Source organism: Terrapene carolina, unplaced genomic scaffold, assembly GCF_002925995.2.
Source record: "Terrapene carolina triunguis isolate 2854851 unplaced genomic scaffold, T_m_triunguis-2.0 Scaffold838, whole genome shotgun sequence".
NCBI classification, from domain to species: domain Eukaryota; kingdom Metazoa; phylum Chordata; order Testudines; family Emydidae; genus Terrapene; species Terrapene triunguis.
The window spans coordinates 7,514,251-7,537,682 of record NW_020665189.1 but is presented as its reverse complement, the minus strand read 5'-3'; the positions used below and the strand labels follow the sequence as shown (position 1 = coordinate 7,537,682).

The following is a 23,432-nucleotide window of genomic DNA, read 5'->3' as shown; positions in this document are numbered from 1 at the left end:
GGAGTTGTATGTATCACTGACATTACCCAAAACATCTAAAAGTTTAACGTTGTAGTCCAGCTGTAGAATAAAGATTACCTTATCTGATGGGTTCTGTTATGAGGGAACATGGTACAGAACAATGACCTGCATCTGCCTGAGCAGGTGGGCTAGATTCTGGATATTTGTGTGTTTGGACTTGGGCAAGAGAATGTAGTTGATCTACAAGGTGTATCCAAGCAGTGGTCTAAAAATGCAGCCATTTCAATATGCCTCTTCCAGTAATCAGAGTTTCAAGCTAGAAATTAAAGTTCTCAGAATATAATTACATCTGCTGCAGAGTGCATGACAGCAGCAAGTGTAATTAGAAAACAACGACCACCTGGAAGAATGTCTTGTCTCAATTGCTGAATAAATGCATTAACTTCCCTGGTCAAGCCAATATTTGAGTAACTGATCTGGAAACTTGGAACTCTAGGGAACAGACTGAGAAATACAGAAATAAACATTTTCTTGATATGGCTTCTGGCATCTCTTGCAGCCAAAGAAGGGAGCTCTGCCAATGGGCTCTCATTTGGTATAACTTTGCTTTACTTGTGAGTCTCTTTTGATTCCATTGTCACAAAAATGGCATTGCTAAAGTCTCTCTTTGGGCCCGGAAGTTTAGGTTTGTCAGAATCTGATGGTAAAGAATATGATTTAATCACAGAGACTGAGACTTTAATGGGCCCAGTGACTTCTTTGGCTTCATCCCCTGCCGGAGTGGCTGAGGCCGGGGCTGGAGCTTACCTCTCCCCCGCCGCTCACAGCTGTGGGCTGGCGCCAGAGCTGTGTTGTGTGTACTCCCCCCTCCCTCTCCAGCTGGGGCCTGGGCCTGGAGCTGTTCTTCCCCTCTTTCCCAATGGCCAGAGCTGTCCCCCGCAGCAGCCATGGCTGGAGTTGGAGCTGTCCTTTCCCCCCCCTCCCCCCCCCCCCCCCCCCGCGCACCAGCACGAACAGTCAGTTGTGTGTCATTCTCCCTCCAGCCCCCCAGCCCCCGCACTTGGGCTCTCAGTCAGGGCCCCCCAACGGTTATTTTTAGTAAAAGTCATGGACAGGTTGCCGGCTTCCATGAACTTCTATTTACTGCCTGTAACCTGTCCGTGACTTTTACTAAAAATAACTGACGAAATCATAACCTTACTAATGGAGTACCATTTTTGCCATTAGGAGCACTGGTGCAAGCTTATTGAACTATCTCTGAAGAGATGATGCAGGAATAGTATCTGTTCTCTCTCTGTAGTTAGAGGTATTTAAATTACAATATTACGCTGCCTTTATAAAGCCAAGATAAAGAGGGTTACCCAATTCTGGGATTTATGATACAGTAGCTAAGGCAAAATGATTCTCTGGTGACATCCTGTGGATAGTTACCTGTATCCTTGGAGACAGGATGCTGAGGTTTCTCAACTGTTTCTGAAACTAAACGATCAAATTCCTCAACGTTGCATTTATTTTTGGTCCAATTAATCTTACTGCAACATTAGAGTTTAACTTAGTCTTAAGAACACGGACTGCTTTTGCGTTTGGTCTAGCTGTAAAGATTTCTTATAAATATTGCTACTAGTGTAAATCATTCAATATTTGCTTTAAGATGACAGGCTCAAGACAATGAACCATGAGCTGTTATAATTGTCTTGTATTTAAAAAAGTCATTCAAATAAATGGAGTAGGATAACATTCTCATTTACCTTTTCTTAATTTACAAAGGACTTGTCTACACTACCGCTTAAGTCGATGTAACTTACATCGCTCGGGGGTGGTTTTTTCATCCACTAGGTCAGTAACCCTGTCAAAGAAGGCAATTAGGTTGGTTTGGCATGGATCTGTTCTTGACAAATCCATGCTGGCTATTCTTTATAACCCTATTAGCCTCTAGGCGCTTACAAATTGATTGTTTAATAATTTGTTCCAGTATCTTTCCAGATACACCTCTACCTCGATATAACGCTGTCCTCGGGAGCCAAAAAAATCTTACCGCGTTATAGATGAAACCGCGCTATATCGAACTTGCTTTGATCCACCGGAGTGTGCAGCCCTCCGGAGCACTGCTTTACCACGTTATATCCAAATTCGTGTTATATCGGGTTGCATTATATCGGGGTAGAGGTGTATTGAAGTTCGGTTGACCAGTATGTAATTCCCTGGTTCGTCTTTGTTCTCCTTCAAAACAGGTACTATGTTTGCCCTGCATAAAATAAATGCTAACACTTCCGAGATTGCTTCAGCTAGTTCCTTAAGTACCCTGCTGACTTGAATACATGTAACTTATCTAAATATTCTTTAACCTGGTCTTTCCCTATTTTGTTTTTCAATTCTTCCCCCTGGTTGTTAATATTAATTGTGTTGAGTATCTGGACACCATTAACTTTTTTAGTGAAGACTGATGCAAGAGAGGTATTAAACATCTTAGCCATCTTCATGTCATCAGTTATTAGCTCTCCTTCCCTGCTAAGTAGAGGACCTACACTTTCCTTCATCTTTCTCTTGCTCCTCATGTATTTAAAGAACCTTTTATGTCCCTTGCTAGGTGTAACTCATTTGCCTGATTTTGTCACTATATGCTTGTGCTATTCTTTGTACTCCTCCTCAGCAATTCATCCATGTTTCCACTTTTTGTAGGATTCCTTTTTGATTTTCAGATCATTAAAGAATTCCTGATGCAGCCATACTGGCCTTTTACTATTTGTCCTATCTTTCGTATATCACCAAGTTCAAACAAGCAAGCCTTTTTCAGTCAGAGGTTCCCAACTTTCATTGCCTCCAAAATGGCAATTCCCTTTCTGATTATGGATCTTCACTGATCAATTATCAGGACTTTACCAATAGCACATGCTATGTCAGCATATTTAAGTAGACATTTGAGATGTTCGATATAGCATGATCATTATGGTAAACTTGTTCTTCTAACCTGCACCTGTCCCACTAATTCTAGTACATATTGTAATTCTGATTTTCTAAATCCTGCTTTTCTTTAGGACAATTTTGCAAAAAGAAAGTTTTCTCTCATTTGATTGCGCTCTTATTTCATTAGTTTTTTTGAGAAAATTCAATCATGAAGTGGTCATTTAAAAAGTTATTTTAAAATAACCGATTTGATATAGTGAAATCAAATGTAGTAATTTGTGGCAAACAATAAGAACACCTTCACAGGCTAAAAATAAGGAAGGCAATAAAGCTGTACTGACTGCACTGTTTTCAGATTTTGATGCTGTGGGATGTGTAGGAGGAAAGGGGAAATACACCCGTATCTTAGAAGGGAAACATTTAATATAGTTGTAATATATTTTTTTGAGATTTCAGTAGAAAACTGCTAAACATGGCTGCTTAAGTCGACTTTTTAACAAGTTTAAATCAATAGCCTTAACAGTACTTATACGGAACAACTACATCTAGTGTCCAATAAATTAATTAAATGCCATATTCTCAATGCAGGATACTAACCATCCCCAACACATAGGACAAGCAAATCAACATTTGACAAAGGAAAAATAAAATCCTTTTTACATTAGCATTAATAGCTCCCAAAGTGAATGGAGCACTGGATATGGCAATTAATCCTTTTACCCCGATACTGTAACATAGGGATTACTGGGTAAACAAAAAGGTTCCCAAGTTCCCATTCCGCTGTATCGTTTTCATCTCAAAAGCCTCTATACCAGTGCTTCTCGTACCGGTCCGCGAGCCATCGGCTGCCGGTCCGCAGCGAGTTTCCTCATAAGAGCGTAAAATAGGATAATAATATGGCACAGGTCCCTGGCACATTGGGGGAAAAAAATTGCCGGTCCCCCACATCAGATAGCTTGAGAAGCACTGCTCTATACAGCCCCTGCTCCAGGTCCCACTCACCGACCTGCTCTCCAATTACTTGCTTAGTTTTCTCTACCCCTGTAATTCTACAAAAATACAGGGTAAAGATGTTAACGCACCTAACAATGTTGGTATTTAGATAAATGGTTAGGTAAGCAATGACTCCACATACAATTAAAAGGTGATATAGCTCTGTTTAGCTGATAATTTAGTTGTATCACACCCTGCAACAACACTAAATACAAAAACTTTGGGATTAACTGTAAAAACTGAAGTCTACAGAACATTCTTTGCAATAGATCACAAAGTGCATAACCTAGTGTTCTGAAGGAACTAAACTTAAATTATTATAATGCAAAAGTACATTAAACTGCTGGACCAGGAGGTAATCTTGCCTCTAGAAGTCATTTTTAAAATGAGCTAAATGATTCTGGTGTCCACATAATTAGCTTTTTACAGCATCAGCAGATCTGCAAATTCTGAATTTGTCAATCTGTACCTCCAAAACTCCAGTTATTTCCCAATGTAAACTATAGAAATGTTCTTTCCTTTTTACCATAAGGGTACTTTCTACCAACTGCAGCTTGCAAAAGAACAGAGGCATTGGAGCTGTCTGCAGACTCAGGAAAAAGATAATGCATCAGTTACACTAGGTTCACATTGGAAGGTTATCGTCACAACCACAAGAACTAGAACTTTTTTTTAAAACGAAAGCTTTGATTCTGCAAAAGTTGATGCCTGACAAAGTTTCCTACTTCTCACTGACAAGTGGATTTTCCAAACCCTGGTTAATAAAGCTTACCGCAAAAGCTAAATGCTCCCTTTACCATTACAACCCCTCATTCTCAATCACGCAGCAATGGTACTGCACTCACCTACAAGAACAATTACTAACAGGTGAGTAAACAGAAAATCATGCAAGGCTGCAAAACGTGTCTAGGATGCAGTGCCGGCTCCACCTTTTTTGCCGCCCCAAGCGGCGGGGGGGGGGGGGGAACACCCGATCGAGCTGCCGCCGAAGTGCCGCCGAGGAGCAAGACAGCGAGTGAAGGACCCGCCACCGAATTGCCACCGATCCAGAGCGGGCCAACTGGGCTGCCGCCGAAGTGCTGCCGCCACTCCGGACCTGTGCCGCCCCGACAGCGGACGCACTGCCGCCCCTTTCCATTGGCTGCCCCAGGCACCTGCTTCCTTCGCTGGTGCCTGGAGCCGGCCCTGCTAGGATGCATAGTCCAGGTGATCAATGATTACCAGGTAAGAATAAGAGATTAAAATAAGTTACAGGGGACACTACTGGTTTAGCGGTAAAACAGACACATTTTTTAAATTACATTTTTGCCCCGCAGAACACCACTTGTCTTGACTTCAACTCTTACGGTGGGGGGAGTTTGTAACCAAATCTACATGCAAGCAGGAACAGATATGGATCAGAGTTTCACTCCTGACTGAATGTTTAAGAAAAAAGGCAATACTTTGTAAGTTAACACAATAAAAAGGTAAAGGTTTACATATGTTCCATTTGAACACTGCATTTCTCTCTTTGGGATGCAGGGGTGTTAGTAACTTTATGATTAACCTTAAACTAACGTATAATTGAAGTTAATCCAGCAATTATTCAACCATATACCGCAGACATACTGCAGACATTGATTTACTTTATGTTTTTGAGCAATGTAATCAAGTGCCAGTCTTTCAAACATGGCATGAAATGTATCTTCCTTCAAAATGTCAAACGTAGAGAAATAATTCCAAATGGAAAAAAGTGACAGGGCATATTACGAAAGTTCATATTAAGTTAGCATAAAAGCTAAATCTTATAAATTTATCTCTTACTGCCATCTCCTGGTAATAAACGAAATAATTATCCTCCCTAAAATGAACTGGAATATTTGCCTTTGTTATTTTATGTTCTGTAGAGCTATAGTTAACTGTTTTAGCTACTGAAATAAATTACATTTTATAGCATGAGCTCAGCAAATGTGAAAATGTTTTATTACTAGTCCAATGTGCTTATGCTATCTTGTACATGAAAACACTGAATAAATGTAAGTATGAATTAATTTTGAAGCCCCTTCTATGGTTAAGGGGCCAGTGCCACTTTTGTTATTTTCTGAATGGCACAAACATTTTAAAACTGAGCTTGAACAAACTCAAAGAGACTTTTCCAAAAGGAAAAAACACGTTGGTTTTCAAAATCAGTTAAGGCTGTTAAATGCAAACAGTGGACTTATCACTCAAAAACTCAAAGCATATAAAAACCGAAAGCCTCATAGATTTTACACTGTCCACATAATCATCCAGTATAAAAACTCATCTAAGAAAACTCTATATTTAAAGTTTATTGAACTGTTGATGAATCTCATATGTAACATATGCATATGTAATTTATATATAGATTCATAGATTCTAGGACTGGAAGGGACCTCGAGAGGTCATCGAGTCCAGTCCCCTGCCCTCATGGCAGAACCAAATACTGTCTAGACCATCCCTGATAGACATTTATCTAACCTACTCTTAAATATCTCCAGAGATGGAGATTCCACAGCCTCCCTAGGCAATTTATTCCAGTGTTTAACCACCCTGACAGTTAGGAACTTTTTCCTAATGTCCAACCTAAACCTCCCTTGCTGTAGTTTAAGCCCATTGCTTCTTGTTCTATCCTTAGAGGCTAAGATGAACAAGTTTTCTCCCTCCTCCTTATGACACCCTTTTAGATACCTGAAAACTGCTATCATGTCCCCTCTCAGTCTTCTCTTTTCCAAACTAAACAAACCCAATTCTTTCAGCCTTCCTTCATAGGTCATGTTCTCTAGACCTTTAATCATTCTTGTTGCTCTTATCTGGACTCTCTCCAATTTCTCCACATCTTTCTTGAAATGCGGTGCCCAGAACTGGACACAATACTCCAGTTGAGGCCTAACCAGCGCAGAGTAGAGCAGAAGAATGACTTCTCGTGTCTTGCTCACAACACACCTGTTAATGCATCCCAGAATCATGTTTGCTTTTTTTGCAACAGCATCACACTGTTGACTCATATTTAGCTTGTGGTCCACTATAACCTCTAGATACCTTTCTTATAAGAATATAAGAATGGCCATACTGGGCCAGACCAATGGTCCATCTGGCCTGGTATCCTGTCTTCCAGCAGTGGGTAGTGCCAGATGCTTCAGAAGGAATGAACAGAACAGGGCAATTTATTGAGTGATCCATCTCATCATCCAGTACGAGTTTCTAACAGTCAGAAGTTTAGAGACACCCAGAGAATGGGGTTGCGGAAGCATGTCAGGTTCTGAAAGCATATGCTTTCAGATGAATGTGTTGGGTTTAAATTTTGAGGTTAAAGATGGAACAGCATTTTGATCATAGGTGTTTCTTATGTAGTGATGAAATATGGATTTCCTTGTACTTTATTAGAATACATGTTTATTTATGTACATAATTTAGGTAGACATTTGTGAGGTCTTTAGACATTTCTTTTAATCACTTGGGTTTTTAAGTGATGTCATTTACATTATATTTAGCAATTTTAACTTTTTAAAAACAATGTTTTTGGTTTTGCAATTTCTTCTAATTGCATTTTCTTGTGAAAGCAAGACTTTTTAAAAAAAATTCAGTGTGATTAATAGATAATTAGATTATTAAATCCGAGTGAAGTGAGCTGATGAAACGGTAGTAAGGAAACCATCTTTCCATCTCTCTTCATTTTTAAATGTGTCAACTTGCATGATGGAAACTCATGCCTAGTTTTCAATTAATGGTGATTTAAAAAAATATGAACCTTTGAAAATTGTCACTTGTAAAAGTCAGTGTCCAAAGCTACTTAATGTTGCAAATTTGGTAGAGTAGAGTAATGAGATTTCAATGGATAGAAAAAAAAAAACAAAATCATTATAAGCTTCATAAAAAATGTCTCCTTCCTGAAATTTTAAGTCTTAATCTCAAAAATGCTTACATCATTCAAAAGTTTCAACACATTCCACTGGTCAAAGAAATAACCCTAAAAATCAGACAGCCTGAAATATCTTGACTTTAGCAAAGCTTTTGATACCATCTTCCACAGTATTCTTGCCAGCAAGTTAAAGAAGTATGGATTGGATGAATGGACTATAAGGTGAACAGAAAGCTGGCTAGATTGTTGGGCTCAATGGGTAGTGATCAATGGCTCGGTGTCTAGTTGGCAGCGGAGTGCCCCAGGTTGGTCCTGGAGGTGGTTTTGTTCAACATCTTTATTGATGATGGGATGAGTTGCACCATCAGCAAGTTCACAGATGACACTAAACTGGGAGGAGAGGTAGTTATGCTGGAGGGTAGGGATAGGATCCAGAGTGGCCTAGACAAATTGGAGGATTGGACCAAAAGAAATCTGATGAGATTCAACAAGGACAAGTGCAGAGTCCTGCACTTAGGAAGGAAGAATCCCGTGCACCTCTATAGGCTGGGGACTGACTGGCTAAGCAGCAGTTCTGCAGAAAAGGACTGGGGATTACAGTGGACAAGAAGCTGGATATGAGTCAGCAGTGTGCCCTTGTTGCCAAGAAGGCCAACAGCATATTGGGCTGTATTAGAAGGAGCATTGCCAGCACATCTAAGGAAGTGATTATTCCCCTCTATTCGGCACAGGTGAGGCCACACCTGGAATATAGTGTCAAGTTTTCGTCCCCCTACTACAGAAGGGATGTGGACAAATTGGAGAGTCTCCAGCGGAGGCCAACGAAAATGATTAGGGGGCTGGGGCACATGACTTACGAGGAGAGGCTGAGGGAATTGGGGTTATTTAGTCTGCAGAAGAGAAGAGTGAGGGGGTATTTGATAGCAGCCTTCAACTACCTGAAGGGGGGTTCCAAAGAGGATGGGGCTTGGCTGTTCTCAGTGGTGGCAGATGACAGAACAAGAAGCATTGGTCTCAAGTTGCAGTGGGGGATGTCTAGGTTGGATATTAGGAAACACTATTTCACTAGGAGGATGGTGAAGCACTGGAATGGGTTACCTAGGGAGGTGGTGGAATCTCCATCCTTAGAGGTTTAAGGCCCGGCTTGACAAAGCCCTGGCTGGGATGATTTAGTTGGTGTTGGTCCTGCTTTGAGCAGGGGATTGGACTAGATGACCTCCTGAGGTCTCTTCCAACCTTAATATTCTAGGATTTTAAATTTTGAACTACAAAAAAAACCCAACAGCCAGCCTTTTGATGGAACCTCTGGCTGCAACCTGGGCATGGGTGCACCAAGTTGGTGTTATCTTCTGCAACATTTAAGTTTCATTTTAAACAAATAAGTTTCTAGCCATTATAGCTTAGAGAGAACTTTCATACATGAATTGATTGTAAACCGTTGCAGTGATATCACTCCAAGCCCACAATGTTTCCTATACTGCAAAATGAACAGAGGACGATGCTCTTGCATACAGCATGCAATCCTACTACCACTCAAGTCAGAGGCAAAAAACTTATTTATCTCAACAGAAGCAGGATCCAAACAATCCATAAATTTCTAATATTTTAGTCCAATCATAACTTTAGACAGCATGAGTTTTCATGAAGATTTGACTACACAAAGGGTTTGAAAGGGCAGTAACAAGTTATGTTGGAGCTAAGACACAAATGTTAGACAACTTTTTTTTTTAAATGACTAACTTGTACTTGAAAACACAGTTCATTAATTTTATTCAGACTTAACAAGAATTGCTCTTTTGCAGAGTAGTTGTGGTATTAATTAGATCAAAACTATTTTTCAATCCAAAGTTAAAGAAGTTAAAATAAGGTGTCAGAATGGAAGCTAGATCCAACCAGCTACCATCTCTCCAACAGCAGAATTAAGACACTGATGCATCTTTCATGGTCCATTAATCCACATTTCAGGTGACTGAAAGCACACAGCTGCAACACACCAGAGGTGTGTATTAATAGACCAATACCAATAAAACATAGTGTTGTGTCCTATGGATCTACTATTAAATTAAACTAGATACAAATAAGAGTTTACTGATTAACTATCACTGACGTTACAATTAAACTCAATTAACTCATATTAAGAAAAAATGCTCCTTTTTAAGAAGGGGAAAAGAACTGCAGTATTTCTTTGGTGTTATTGAAACACATCAAGCTTTCACTCTGGAAAGCCACCTGTAGAGTGTAATTACCCAGAAATGTTTTGCCCAGTATGCCTTCTTGATTCTTCAATTTTCTACAGGTAATTCACATCATAAATGTGATGTCCACATTTACTTATATCAAATCAAACTAAAAATGTGGAAATGTGCGCTTTATCCAAATGAATTCAGCAGTAACATGTCCAAAGCCTAGCTACTACGACAGGCCATTTATAAGTACCTCAGACACCAAGCAGGAATCTCTCACTCAACTCATTTTAAAAAAATATATAGTTCAGATCCAGAATACCATCAAAAGGCTACAAATACACATTTTATCCTTCATGTCTGTTTATATATTTAAAAAACACACTTGGAACTGAAAGAAGCCATAAACTAAACATTTTCCTTAATAAGCATGTCTAGCATTTATTAGTATACTTTTCAGAGAAACAAAACAATAACATCACCCCCCTCAGAGAGTGTTCTGGTAGTTTTATATAAAACAGTGAAAAGGTACAGCTGCTGGTGATTATAGGTACCAGATGAAGGTTTGGTTTAATTTCAATAATAAATTAAAACAATTAAAATCCAGAGAGATTTCAAAGCTCAATGTGTAAATATCACTTTGTATGAAAATGAAACCCAAATGCGGGATGTCAATTCCATGCAACTGACTAAAGCTGGATATGAAACAGTAGCTTAGATCATGAGACTGCACAGATTTTTGTTATTTTAGAAACAAATTTCAAAGAACTTTGGCAGGATTTTACTTGCTCAATACAGTGTACAGCTTTTTTACATACAAAACAGCTGCAGAAGGGACCTTATTTTTCTAGGCAAAGGCAACATAAGATATTATTACAAAGGTCGAAGTTGCAAGCTGACAAAAAAATCCATGATTTGCATAAGAAAATGCAAAGTATTGTAAAATTCATTTAACTTTCATTTAACCTTTATTAATTAAGGCACAAAGGTGAACTCAATTACTGTTACAACTAAATTACCTTTTATTATGAATTAATGTCTACTTAGTACAAATAATATTTGACATACTAAAAGAAACATGGTCAGCATATTTAGAAGAATCCAAAGCTTTTCTTAATCAGTCTGAAAACTGTAAAAGGCAAGTAACATGGTATTTGCAACAAAACTGATTTGACAGTCTCTGGCAATATCCTATCACCTTTGTGAAGTAGTAAAGATTTGCCTTTAGTTTGAATGATATACCGTTTTTCCTTTAATAACAGTACTTACTAACCACAACCTAACCCTGTAAGAAAAAACCCTGTAGACTAAACATTCTACCACTGCTTTTTGAAAAGCATACCATAATTATCACTTTTTCCACTGAAGAGAAAGGAAGCCAGAGACCGCAAACATTTTCCATTTTCCTTGCATTCGCACAGGTGTAAAATTCAGAATGGACAGTACCAAGCAAATACTACTTAAACTTCTCCCTTTGAAGTCTGAAAAAGGGACCTTAATTCTTTCAAACAAGTTATTTTCAAAAACAGGTTATTTTTAAGAGTTATCTTTTAACACAGTTTTAGCCAAATATGGTATTAATTTATAACAGCTCAGAGCAAGCTGCCTGGAACTTTTATGTGAGTTATTCATGCACTACATACTTAACTACATGTTTTCCTGATATTTCTAAATTTTCATCACTGAAGCAGCAGCACCACACATCAATCTCCCTGCCCTAATCACTCTTTACAGAGAAATTCATCAAGCCTTAACACAGTTTAGTTAAGATCCAGAAAGTAAACTAGCACTTTCTAGTTTAACTGCATGATCCTGTCCGACATAATGCACATCCTTCAAGAGACAAAAGGTATACCTCAGACAGATCATTCTGTGCACCTGCATACAAATGAAATTTAAGACAATCTCAAAGTACTAAAAAGCCACTCTGCATCCAGCAGGGGGTGTGAAGCACCAGCCTCTTCACAACAACGAAACTACAACAAATCTTCAGTTCTACAGAAAGGTGGGTGGGAGATGGATAATCTTTCTGGATGTGTATTTTAAGCAGAACAATTACAAGTAATTGTCTTTTCTTTAAAGACACTCAACAAATGACAAAGCTCTAATGATTTCTCTATGAAACCACATGCAACATCAGTGAGAAATTGCAAGCAGTATAAAGTGTAAACAAAGTGTACGTACCATGGTTAGTAAAAATAAAGATTTGTGTGGGAGGAAGTTGAAGTATGATTGTAGTAAATTTATTTTACACCAGAGTGGATGAAATTATTTACACTCCCTGGATGAAAATAGATTAGATTGTTGCCGTAGTTAAGACAGGCATGCAAGCATGAAAAAATATCAGCAGGAACTAATCCCACCTGAAGTGGTGTTCATAGCACTCAACAGCTTAGCATAAAGTTGGAGCCTGAAGCTCACTGAAAGTTTGTCACTATCACCTGGAAAAATGGTCTTCCATGTCCAAAAACTGAGTTCACAAGCACAATGGCCAAAATGTTGCTTCTATAAACTTTGTAAAGATTCCATCATCCCATTACAGATGGGTTCGTTTAGATTTCTTTTTAATTAACTAAACCTTTTGATATATTCATGCAAGGATAAGAGAGAGGACACTCAGTGAAGGATGCAGTGTAGTTGTAGCAGTGTCAGTCTCAGGATATGAGACAAACACGATGGGTCAACTTCTGACAGAGACCTGAAGAAGAGCTCTGTGTGGCTCAAAAGCTTCTCTTTCTCTCACCAACAAAAGTTGATCCAATAAAAGATATTACCTCACTCAGTGAAGGAATCTAACAGAATAAGAGATGAGGAATGTATTCAAGCAGTTTATCGGGGGCATGTAAAGTTATCCATTCATTTCCATTCGAATGTGTACATTCCACTTATAGACTCCTGTGCAGCAAGAACTCAAGACATCTTCTCAGAAACAAGCCTATAAGCTTTTAGTCTCTCGGAAGCCATGCAAATAGGGAGAGCAATTCCAGGCTGGAATGTAGAAGTTCCCCAGTTCTGTGTGATCAAATATGGCTACACATGCATCTTGGTCAGCAGGAGACTAATGAGACTGCAGAACCCTTGTCTTCTGCTCAGCTTAGTCAGGACTCTTACAACTATAAATAATGAAGCAAATGTGTATGAGCGTCCCTCCCCAGTGGCTAGAGGTGTTTCTTGTCACTGCAGGACACCTGTAGTGTGTCCCCCATGTGACAATATGGCTCATTTATAAAACGTAAAAAGTAGTTTCATGGGGGTTTATGCAATATCGCCTTCCTCTATGGATACCTCCATGTAAAATGAGAAAATAGGGAAAAAGTTAAATACTCTACCAATTTGAATGTTATTTTTGCTAGCGTCCCCCCTCCACTCTTTCAAAGCAAGTTCTATGAACTATCTGAGCCCCCATCTGACCCCTACTGATCTTTCAGTAGCGGTTTGTCAACCAGTAGTCAATTTGTAGATAAGAAAGTGAGTTAAATTCGGGATACTGAGCAGTTCCCAATTAAGAGACTGAAATGGCCACAATGCAGCTTGGCTCCTTAGGGTGAGGGGGGCAGTTTAAAACTGCCACTTTCAACCTCTCATTCCTCCAACTCCAGCCACTCACTTCCCCACACATCTTTTCATCTCTATCCATTCAGGGTGAATTATCTTTTATAAATCACAACTGAGAGTTTTAAGAATTACAAATATTTTAATTAAACAGTGCAGGTCATGGCCTGCAATCTCTTCCATACTAAAGGATGATTGGTGGAAAGTAATCCACATTAGGACACAATATATTTGTTTAAAAACTCAAAAATTGCTTTAGTTTCTTCAGTATTATTTTCTATCTTTCCAATCTTGCTCAGAGAGGAAGCAGCTAAGGAAGGGGTGGGCAAACTACGGCCCGGGGGCCGCATCCAGCCCTCCAGAAGTTTTAATCCGGCCCTCGAGCTCCTGCCAGGGAGCAGGGTCGGGGGCTTGCCCTGTTCCACGCGGTTCCTAGAAGCGATGGCATGTCTCCACTCCGGCTCCTACGCATAGGGGCAGCCAAGGGGCTCAGCACGCTCCCCTCCCTCCCTCCCCCCCCAAGTGCCACCCCTGCAGCTCCCATTGGCCAGGAACTGCAGCCAATGGGAGTGCAGGGGCGACACCTGCGGGCGGGGCAGTGCGCAGAGCTGCCTGGCCTCGCCTCTGCATAGGAGCCGGAGGGGAGACATGCTGCTGCTTCTGGGAGCTGCTTGAGGTAAGCGCCATCTGGAGCCTGCACCCCTGACCCCCTGCCCTGATCCTCCTCCGAACCCCTTGGTCCCAGCCCGGAGCACCCTCCTGTACCCCCAACCCCTCATCCCCAGCCCCACCCCAGAGCCCGCACCCCTCCTGCACCCCAACCCCCAATTTCGTGATCATTCATGGCCCGCCATACAATTTCCATACCCAGATGTAGCCCTCGGGGCAAAAAGTTTGCCCACCCCTGATCTAAGGAGCTACTGAGACCTGCTCACAGCCCGTGATAACCAAACAGTTAACACCCCTTGATAGAGAACAAGCAACTCTGGTTTTGACTGAAAAGGTGATTTCAAACAGGGCTATTTTTAAATTTTTATTTTTAAAGAGCATCACCTTTTCAGTCAAAACCAAAGGGTAGTTTGAGCTTTCCCACCGGTTTTAGTTTTCGCAATTGGCACCTACTTCCCATTTAGTAACATGCAGTTCCGGATGACTAAAACTTAGTTTTTACAGTAAGCATTTTGTTAACCCCGCCAGCATCCCCAAAAAAGTTATACTGAACTGTAAGGGCATATACAGTGTTTCAGTTCAACAACACCTGAGCAGAAAAGGGAGGAAAAGCAGTTGTAGATAAAAAATTGAGAGGGGAGACTGATCACAGGTTTAGGTAGCCTCTGCAGTTAGCAGCTGTAGAATTTTTAATATGCCTTCTTAAACTTCTCCCCACTTCAGTTTATCATTTTTGCATTTGCCCATTAAATATAATGGATATAGTGATACATGAGCAACAAGGTCCATGGCTCAGATTTCAAACAGGCGCAAACAGCCAACTGAAATCATAGAATCATAGGACTGGAAGGGACCTTCAGAGGTCATCTAATCCAGTCCCCTGCACTCATGGCAGGACTAAGTATTTTCTAGACCATCCCTGACAGGTGTTTGTCTAACCTGCTCTTAAAAATCTCCAATGAGGGAGATTCCTCAACCTCGCTAGGCAATTTGTTCCAGTGTTTAACCATCCTGACAGTTCGGAAGTTTTTCCTAACATCCAACCTAAACTCCCTTGCTGCAATTTAAACCCATTGCTTCTTGTCCTATCCTCAGAGGTTAGGAAGAACAATTTTTCTCCCTCCTCCTTGTAACAACCTTTTATGTACTTGAAAACTGTTATGTCCCTCTGTCTTCTGTTTTCCAGACTAAATGTATATGCCTAGTGATTTTCTAATGGCAGTTGGAGCACAATGAATTTCTACATTCTATTGCTGGACTGATGCAAGACGTCTCCTTGAGCCAACAGCTTTAGAATTTTGAACCTGGAGAATTTCTAACTTGGTCACATCCAAGAGCTGGGTGGGTATGATGGGTATCTTTACAGAAAACAAATACTGAGTGACAAGTAGAGGTAAAAACCCTTTGGAGGACTCTGAAAATATATCCATATGAAACATGATCAACCAAATGTTCCTTACCCTAAGGGTAGCACAGCTTATTTGTAATGTCTGGTAAGCATTCTAGTATAGATATGTTTTTCAAATGATTAAATCAGAACCCAAAAGCATTTGGCACAGAGGTTAAATTATTGTGCATCTTTGTTTAGCTTATTCTCATCTCTCCACAGCAGCAACATTCTGGATGCAAAGAATGTTTCTATAAGCAGACCATTCCACTCAACATGAACGGTCAGTTCCATCTTAGGCCTTAATTTTGTTAAATGTATTCATTTTAATCCAAACCCTAGTGCAAGAAAACCTTCCCTTACAAACATGGATGAGACACGGGTGCACACTTGCCCTTTTTGATATGCTTAATTTTCAGTGAGCCTTTTGCTACAGCTCTTCCCAGAGATCAAAGGTTTACAAAAGATGCTGTGCACCGCAAACTATGTTCTGAAGATCTGAACATGCACATCACAGACCCAGAATAATTTTAATACTTATTTCGAGCTATTCACTCCTTATACTCTGGTATCTAGGTACAAGAGAAATTGTAATAAATTTTCAAGTAATTTCTCTAAATCCCTTATGCAATTCTGCCATTTTTAATCCATTTCCTGTACAACTGAAACCAAAATGGCAATGTTTGCAATTGATCTGATTAACTTCTATTATGAAAGTCATTCATAAGTGATTAGAAAGACTAAAAGTTTCAAAGAGGTTTGAACTTAGTTTGACTTGTTTGGGTAAATTAAACAAGATAAAAATAAATATTTTGTATTTGTTATTTCTGATTTTTAGTCTACTACAAATTGCAAAAAGTTAAAGACTCTAATTGACAAGTATTCAGTATAGTAACTTCCTATTTTAAAATAATTACAGAAATAAAGGAATTAGTGTCTTAAATTCTTATGGAATTAATCTGTCTCCAAGAATGAGGATAAAAATAAAATTTGTCTTAAAGGAAAAGAAACATCATACAATATATGCCCTAGCATTGAACAATGCCATACAGTTTATATCTTGCAGAAAGTGTTAAAATGGTTAGAATCAATAGCTTTCACATATCACAGGTTCAGGTATGGCAAGATCTCATAATCGCAGCTCTCTAAGCCAACATCCTTACTTCTAACTATAAAGCATAAGGAATAGCAATGTAAAACGTTACAACTGGAACATTGCATAAAGAGGAATCTATATTTTAACATATACAGACTAATTAGCATATACGCTCTGATCCTGCAAGTTACAATGCACAAAACAAACCCTTGCGCTCCACGTGTTCCACAATTTCAGTGGAGATCTTTAATAATAAGCAATAACTAATCAATTTTAAAATGGCAAGTTGTTCTGAATGAATGAGTGGATAAGAATCTTCACACGGTGATAGGACAATAAAGTATGTTTGCACAGATGCCAGACAAATACCATATACACCTAGTACACAATTTTTAAAATATCTCCAGAAAAGCTGGGTAAAATAAAAATCACAATTCTAGGCATTTTCACAATACACAAGAGTAAAATAAACCTGCATTTAAGTCGTGAAATTAAAAAAAACAAAACAAAGAAAAAACCTCTTTCATTAGCTAGTAAAAACCCTTTACATATAGAGAATACATTTCTACATGACAAAGTTAAAAAACAGTCCTAAAAATTTAGGACCAGCTTTTTAAAGGTATTTAGGTGTGGTGCCTAAATATCGTTAATAACCAGATCTTTAATGATTCATGGTGTGGATTATGTCAAACCTGTCTTTTACAAAGCTAGAGGATGCCAACATTTGTGTCAATATATCTGGGGTGGGTATTCTCTATCATCATCTATGCCACCTCCATTAGATTCCTCTAAGTGGACATTTCCGCTCCGCCTCCATATATATTTAGTATAAAAACATTTCTTCTAGTATTCCCCAATATTTATTCTGATATCCTTTCAAAAAGGAAAGTTTGCTAGATTAAAAAGATAGTGTTTTCCTGTGCATGACAAAACACACTTTGTATAAGAAGCTTATAGCAAATGCAATATACAAAAATGATTTGACAGGATGAAAGAAAGGCCAAATTCAAGGTCAAGAAGGAAAACAACCCTATTTTTTCCCAATAAAGCTTTCAGTGTTTATGCTGTAGCTAAAAATAAATACATTTAAAAAAAATGAGATTTTCTCCAATCACACTAAAAAAGCTAAACCCTAGGACAAGCCCAATTAATACTGTACCATAAAGCTGCTTCATTCAATGTCATGTCTGCATTACAGCTGTCAGAAACATCAACAATCATTTTTTGAACAAAAAAGCAACCATGCAAAGCTGACCACTGTGTGTGGAGACACTGAACTCCTTAGAGGAATGTTATCTTCAAACAGGACTTGAAGTTAGCATTTTATTAACATTTTTGAATGTAATTGCCACGTTTATTTTCTGAAAATGTCAAACATTTTCCAACAGAAGTCTGAATCCAAAATGTACATTAATTTTCATGCTCACATGGTCAATATTTGTCTGATAGGAAGATTTTTTTTTTAAGTACATTGTTTTATTGACAATAAAAGCTGCTGGCAGCAAACATTTTAAATCATCTTAATACAATCCAACAAACTAACTTACAGGATAACTTTGGCTGCAACTGACCAGAAAAATATAAGCATTGGCCTTGGTATGCCATTTTTGGAAAGGTAGGGGGGAAATGAGAAAAAGAAAGTCAAACACTGGAAGACATATTTTAATGTATTTAATATAATATATATAATAAATATAAATGTGTATATGTAAATATGAGGACTTATAGCACTCTTTTATATGAATAAGTGATCTGGATCATTACAAATCTTGGTAATAGGTATCTAGATTCTACACTGAAGTTCAAGATAAAGCAGCTGCAAACTCAAACTTGTGTTCAAAAATCCACTTTCTTAACTGAAGACCACACTGTATAAATGCCTTGACCAGGCAGGCCTGATTTTGAAGTTGCACACTTTTTAAATATCTCCCAGGAAAATATAAAGCAGATATCCACTTTAAAAAAGGAGACTGGGGCAGGAGATCTATAGTATCTAAAAGCTGAGCGGGGTCATTTCTGCAGAAAAAGCTAGGAAATTCACTGGAAAGAAGCAACCCACAATTAAATTAGATTGAAAAAATCTTGTACAAAGCTAACTTCTCATAATATTGATCTCATCTTTCCCCCTTCCCTTCATATTCTACCTTTTTTCCTTCTGTATTTTTTTCTTGTCCAGTTTTTTAATTTCCCTTTTTTTCCTTCACTCCCACTTTGTCCGCAACTGCTGAAGCCCAGACCCTCACCTGGCCTGTTGGAATGGCATCCACTTTAAATATGAGCTGGCACCTCTGGGACAAGTAGAAAATTCTCTCTGCCCAGTGAAAAAAAATGTAGGCAACAGCAGAGTGAAACTGACATGTACCTGGTTGGTTTCACTGCTTTGCTCCCCATTTGTAAAATGGGGATACTACTTGCTTTTTCATCCGTTTGTCTTGTCTCAAGACTGCAAATGATTTAGGATAGGGACTGTTTCTTACTGTTGTGTATGTACAATGAGGCACCAATCTCAAATGGGACTGTTAGCCACTACTGTAATACAAACCACCACCACTTTGGTAGTGAACCCTTATATGAAGATTTGAAATAAGTGAATTATGTATAAGTAACTAAGTAAAATACCAACATGAATGTTTATAATCAAAATTAGATTCCATCTCATAATACATCATTGGCTCCTAGCATCTTTTCTCGTCTCCTTTCCTTTTAGTTTCTATGGTGTCCCTTACTAGGTTTTCAGGTTTCCCAGAGATGCTGAGGTCTTAATAATATCCTGCATGCCTAGAGGGAAGCAGTTACAATTTTAGTTGGGAAAAGGATAGACAGAAGGAAAACAAGAATAGCGCTGCTTGAGTTCTTATGGTCATCCAGCTCTGACAGATTAGCCCCCTCAGCACTGCATCAATTCAATCAGCTGCCTGTCACTATCAGTTTCTCAGTAGCTCAGGCCTGTTTGATTCAAACATCAGAAAACCTGGTGTGTTGTGCTGGTGTCATCTGACAAATAATAAGTACAATGATGTGCATAACAATCTGGTATTCTAGCTATTGTTTCTATGACTGCTCAATGCAGAGGACAGAACAACAGATGGTCAAAGCAAACAAGGGAGAGAGAATATACCAATACGGGAAGACAGGAGAATGTGAAAGGCTAGGAGAGGAGCAAGATTACAAAGAAAGAAAACTGACAGCTATTAGGTAGAGCAACTCCTAACCCTATACTAACAGCATTTGAAGCAAATTTATTTGACTGACTCGTGTCAATTTCATCATAACGGCCTGGATTTAAATTGGCAGCCTTTTCCAATGGCTGGGTAGACCAGGTTCTGAACAGTGTCTCAATGTTTCATTAACTACTGTTAAACACCATCAACTATTAGGGACCCCTCCATCAGGAGGTTTCTTGAATTCCTAAAAGACAAGTGGTTTTTCTCATATCCAACATATCCTGCAGTGGTTCTATTGTATCTACTTTTTTATTTATTATTATTATTAATAAATCACCACATGCTGAATGTATATATATTTTTTTAAAAAGTAGCTGCCTCTCACTATCAGAAATCAGAACAAAATCCAGGAAACCAACCAATCCTTGTTGCTCTTGCGCAGGCAACTGTGAAATATAAGTTGCCTGCCAAGCAGAAAAAAGTCTAAAGCTAGAGGGATTATATGCACCTGGAACAGTAGTGCTCCATCCTCTTTGTGGACTTGCATAAAGTATGCACAGGTATGAACAGTCTGTTAATATACAAAATACTGAAGAAAGAACCAAACTTGAACTGTAAAAAAAATTTACAATTAATTTTTGATTAAGTCAGTAGCAAGAAAGCCCAGATGTCTAGACTAGTTTATCAAAGCAGACAGATTTAAGATTTCAGTTCACTTTTAAAAAATATGTGAAAAACCTAGGACAAAACAAAAAAATGCAGTATAGGCTTCACAAATCAAAGCCATGAAGGCTAATGGTATTTTCTACATTAGAGGGTTTGGTATGGAAAAGAAATCTAGGATGAAGTTTGCAACTGAGAAGCAACTTTTACAATAATTCAGATCCAAGTAAAACACAGACTGCTCTTTAAAACATACTAGTTAAACTGTATTTATGTGGAACAATACTGGCATCCAGTGGCCAGTTCAATTAATCACAGAAATGGCTGACAAGTTATTCTAGTATGTATTTACCCAATAGGAGAAAATAAAAATATGGTGGCTGTCCAAAAAAATGTACACTATTTATAATCTAAATTTATCTATAGCAAAATATACACTTATCTCCCAATACTTATAGATACGTTTGTTACCTGGTAAAGCAGTGATGAAGTCCCGTTGTAACATGGGCTTCAAATAAGAGTTAATATGTCCATGCTGATAGTGACACATTCGTGAAATAAGGTGTTCCACAAATTCAACCTGATCTGATTCAGACCACTGGTCAAAATATTTAATACACAAGTCTTTTTCCTTTTCGTAGTTTCCTTCCGATGGTCGCTTCCTTGAGACTATCACGGATGAAGTTCCATTACTTATCTATTTTTAGAAAAGATAAAATAGTCAATACTTAAATATCAGCATGCAGAGTCAGGTAAGAGTAATTTGAACTCTGAAAAAGGGGCTGAGAATGCAAGGAAGTGCATCAAAGTCTATAATAAAAGCGATCATCTATGCAAAAAGATTAACTTTGACATTCTGCTTTCATAGATGAGATTACTGAAATTTTTTTTCTTATATAATTATAAATGATCAATTACACTGAAAAACTAAAAATCTCTTCCCATTTACAATTATTTAAAGAAATACTGAAGTGCTCAATCAACATAGCGGGAAGGCTCTTATTCACATCATTACTTTCTACTGCTGTATTCCTTCCACAACTTCCATTGGTTTCAACGGATGTAATTATACAACACAAATCGGGAAAAAGGCAAAGTGCTGATAATAATTAGAAATATAAAATTAAAAGTTGCACTGCCCATTTCTTGCCCCATCATTGAAAACTGACAGGAATTTGTAAATTATAGATCCTTTCCTTAACGACAGCCCACTCCTGCCACCTGAGGGTGTGCAAATGCCAACACCTAGGACCATTAAATGGGACTTTGGTTTTTAATTTTCCACTTGGGTGCCGTAAGAGATCTTGCCATGGATGACACACCACTACAGAATACAGATGTTAAATTTTTCACTCAAGAGTAGAAGAAAGAGTTCAAGGCCATACTGCCTACTTCCATGATACTTCTTGGTACCAAACATTCTCAATATTTGGTAAGAATTTCTAACCATCACTGTGCATACACCGCCACCTAGTGTTTGAATCACATAATAAGCACTATTATAGGATGACAAGACATCCTGGAGTTTAGGCAGGAAGTGTGATAGCAAGAAACAGGATAGCTCCACTAGGAACAACAGTATATTGACATCAGGCTAGGCTTCACTTGTACCATGAAAATGTGAGACTAGAGCTTCCAGATCTAAAACAGTTATGCATTAATCCACTATGCTATATGCAGACACTTAGGCCTTGTATACACTGCCACTTACAGCACTGAAAACTTTCTTCACTCAGGGGTGTGAAAAAACACCCCCCTGAGCAATGAAAGTTTCAGTGCTGTAAAGTGGCAGTGTAGATAGTGCTACAGCGCTCTGAGCCATGCTCCCAGCACTGGTAGCTATTCCCCTCACAGAGGTGGTTTTATTACAGCGCTGGGAAAGCTGTCTCCTGGCGCTCGTGACTACACAGCCACATTGAAGTGTTGCCGCAGCTGCACTTTAATGTTGACTGCGTAGACATACCCTTAGATGTGCAAATTGATCCACAGAGCATTTCAAGGTAGGTCTGCAGAGTTTGTAGGAAAAGGAGTGATACTTACTGCTAATTTCAGTTTGCTCCAGGATTCCTTAAGTTTCCAAAAGCCTCTTGAAACTAAAGAATAAATACCACTTAAACGAGCAGAGTGGTTGTTTCATGCGTTTCTTTGCTGGGTGTTGCTCTGGTGTACAAGTTGAGCAAACCTCAAATTTGCAAGACACCAAAATTGCACAGGTAGTAAACATAAGGGAGGAAAGAACTAAACAAGTAAGGGATTGCTTGTAGCCCCAAATGCTTTCAGAGAAGATTTGATACAAACATGGCTACAAACACCATCCAGAAAGGGAAAATAAAGAGAACAGAATTGAAGGGGAGTATGTAACCAAGCAGTCGCACATATCACAAAGGTTTTCTTCCTCTTCCCTTTACTTTTCCACAGAAAAAAAGCATAAAGTTTCTGCACATGTGGTGTGTGACCAGGTCTAAAAGGTTAAGGTTTGAGCAGCAATGTCTCAAGAAGCATTTGTTACTGACATTCCATATTTTATTCATCTACCGCTTCTTTATACATGATAATAGTTATACACTACACCATCTTTTGGATTATTCCTCTTGTATAGGGAGTAAAGTTCATAGCTAGGGAGATGACCATTTAAATATAAAAACATAAGCACACAAGGAGAAGTTGCCCTATCATCTGTTTTTTTTAAAAGGACAAGATTTTATGGACAGGTAATTTTGACTGTTTATTTTACTCTGAAATAAATCCATAGATTTACGGATTGCTGGTCTCTCAGGCCGAGAACATGTGACTGACTTTACACAAGACTTCCTCCTTGTTTTAGAGTCAACTCTAGTCTAAGCCGCATTCCATATAGCAGGTTGAACTTCTCAGGAGAGATGACTGATTACTATCTGGCAATAATTGAACAAATTAAATCCAGAGTCAGGAAGGAACTGTGTTTCAGAGCATAAAGGCAGTAAGCTTGGAATACACACTCACCTTCCTCTAGAGAACAATA

At 38.7% G+C, this 23,432-nt stretch overlaps 1 protein-coding gene across 1 annotated transcript in view; it reads right to left on the bottom strand.

Moving 5' to 3' along the window:
* FBXW11 (F-box and WD repeat domain containing 11) overlaps nucleotides 1-23,432 on the bottom strand; it is a 138,989-nt gene that overhangs the window by 46,971 nt on the left and 68,586 nt on the right. Inside the window, exon 3 of the mRNA XM_029913751.1 lies at nucleotides 20,903-21,128. Coding sequence (XP_029769611.1) covers nucleotides 20,903-21,128 — 226 coding nt within the window. The remainder of the gene's footprint in view (nucleotides 1-20,902; nucleotides 21,129-23,432) is intronic.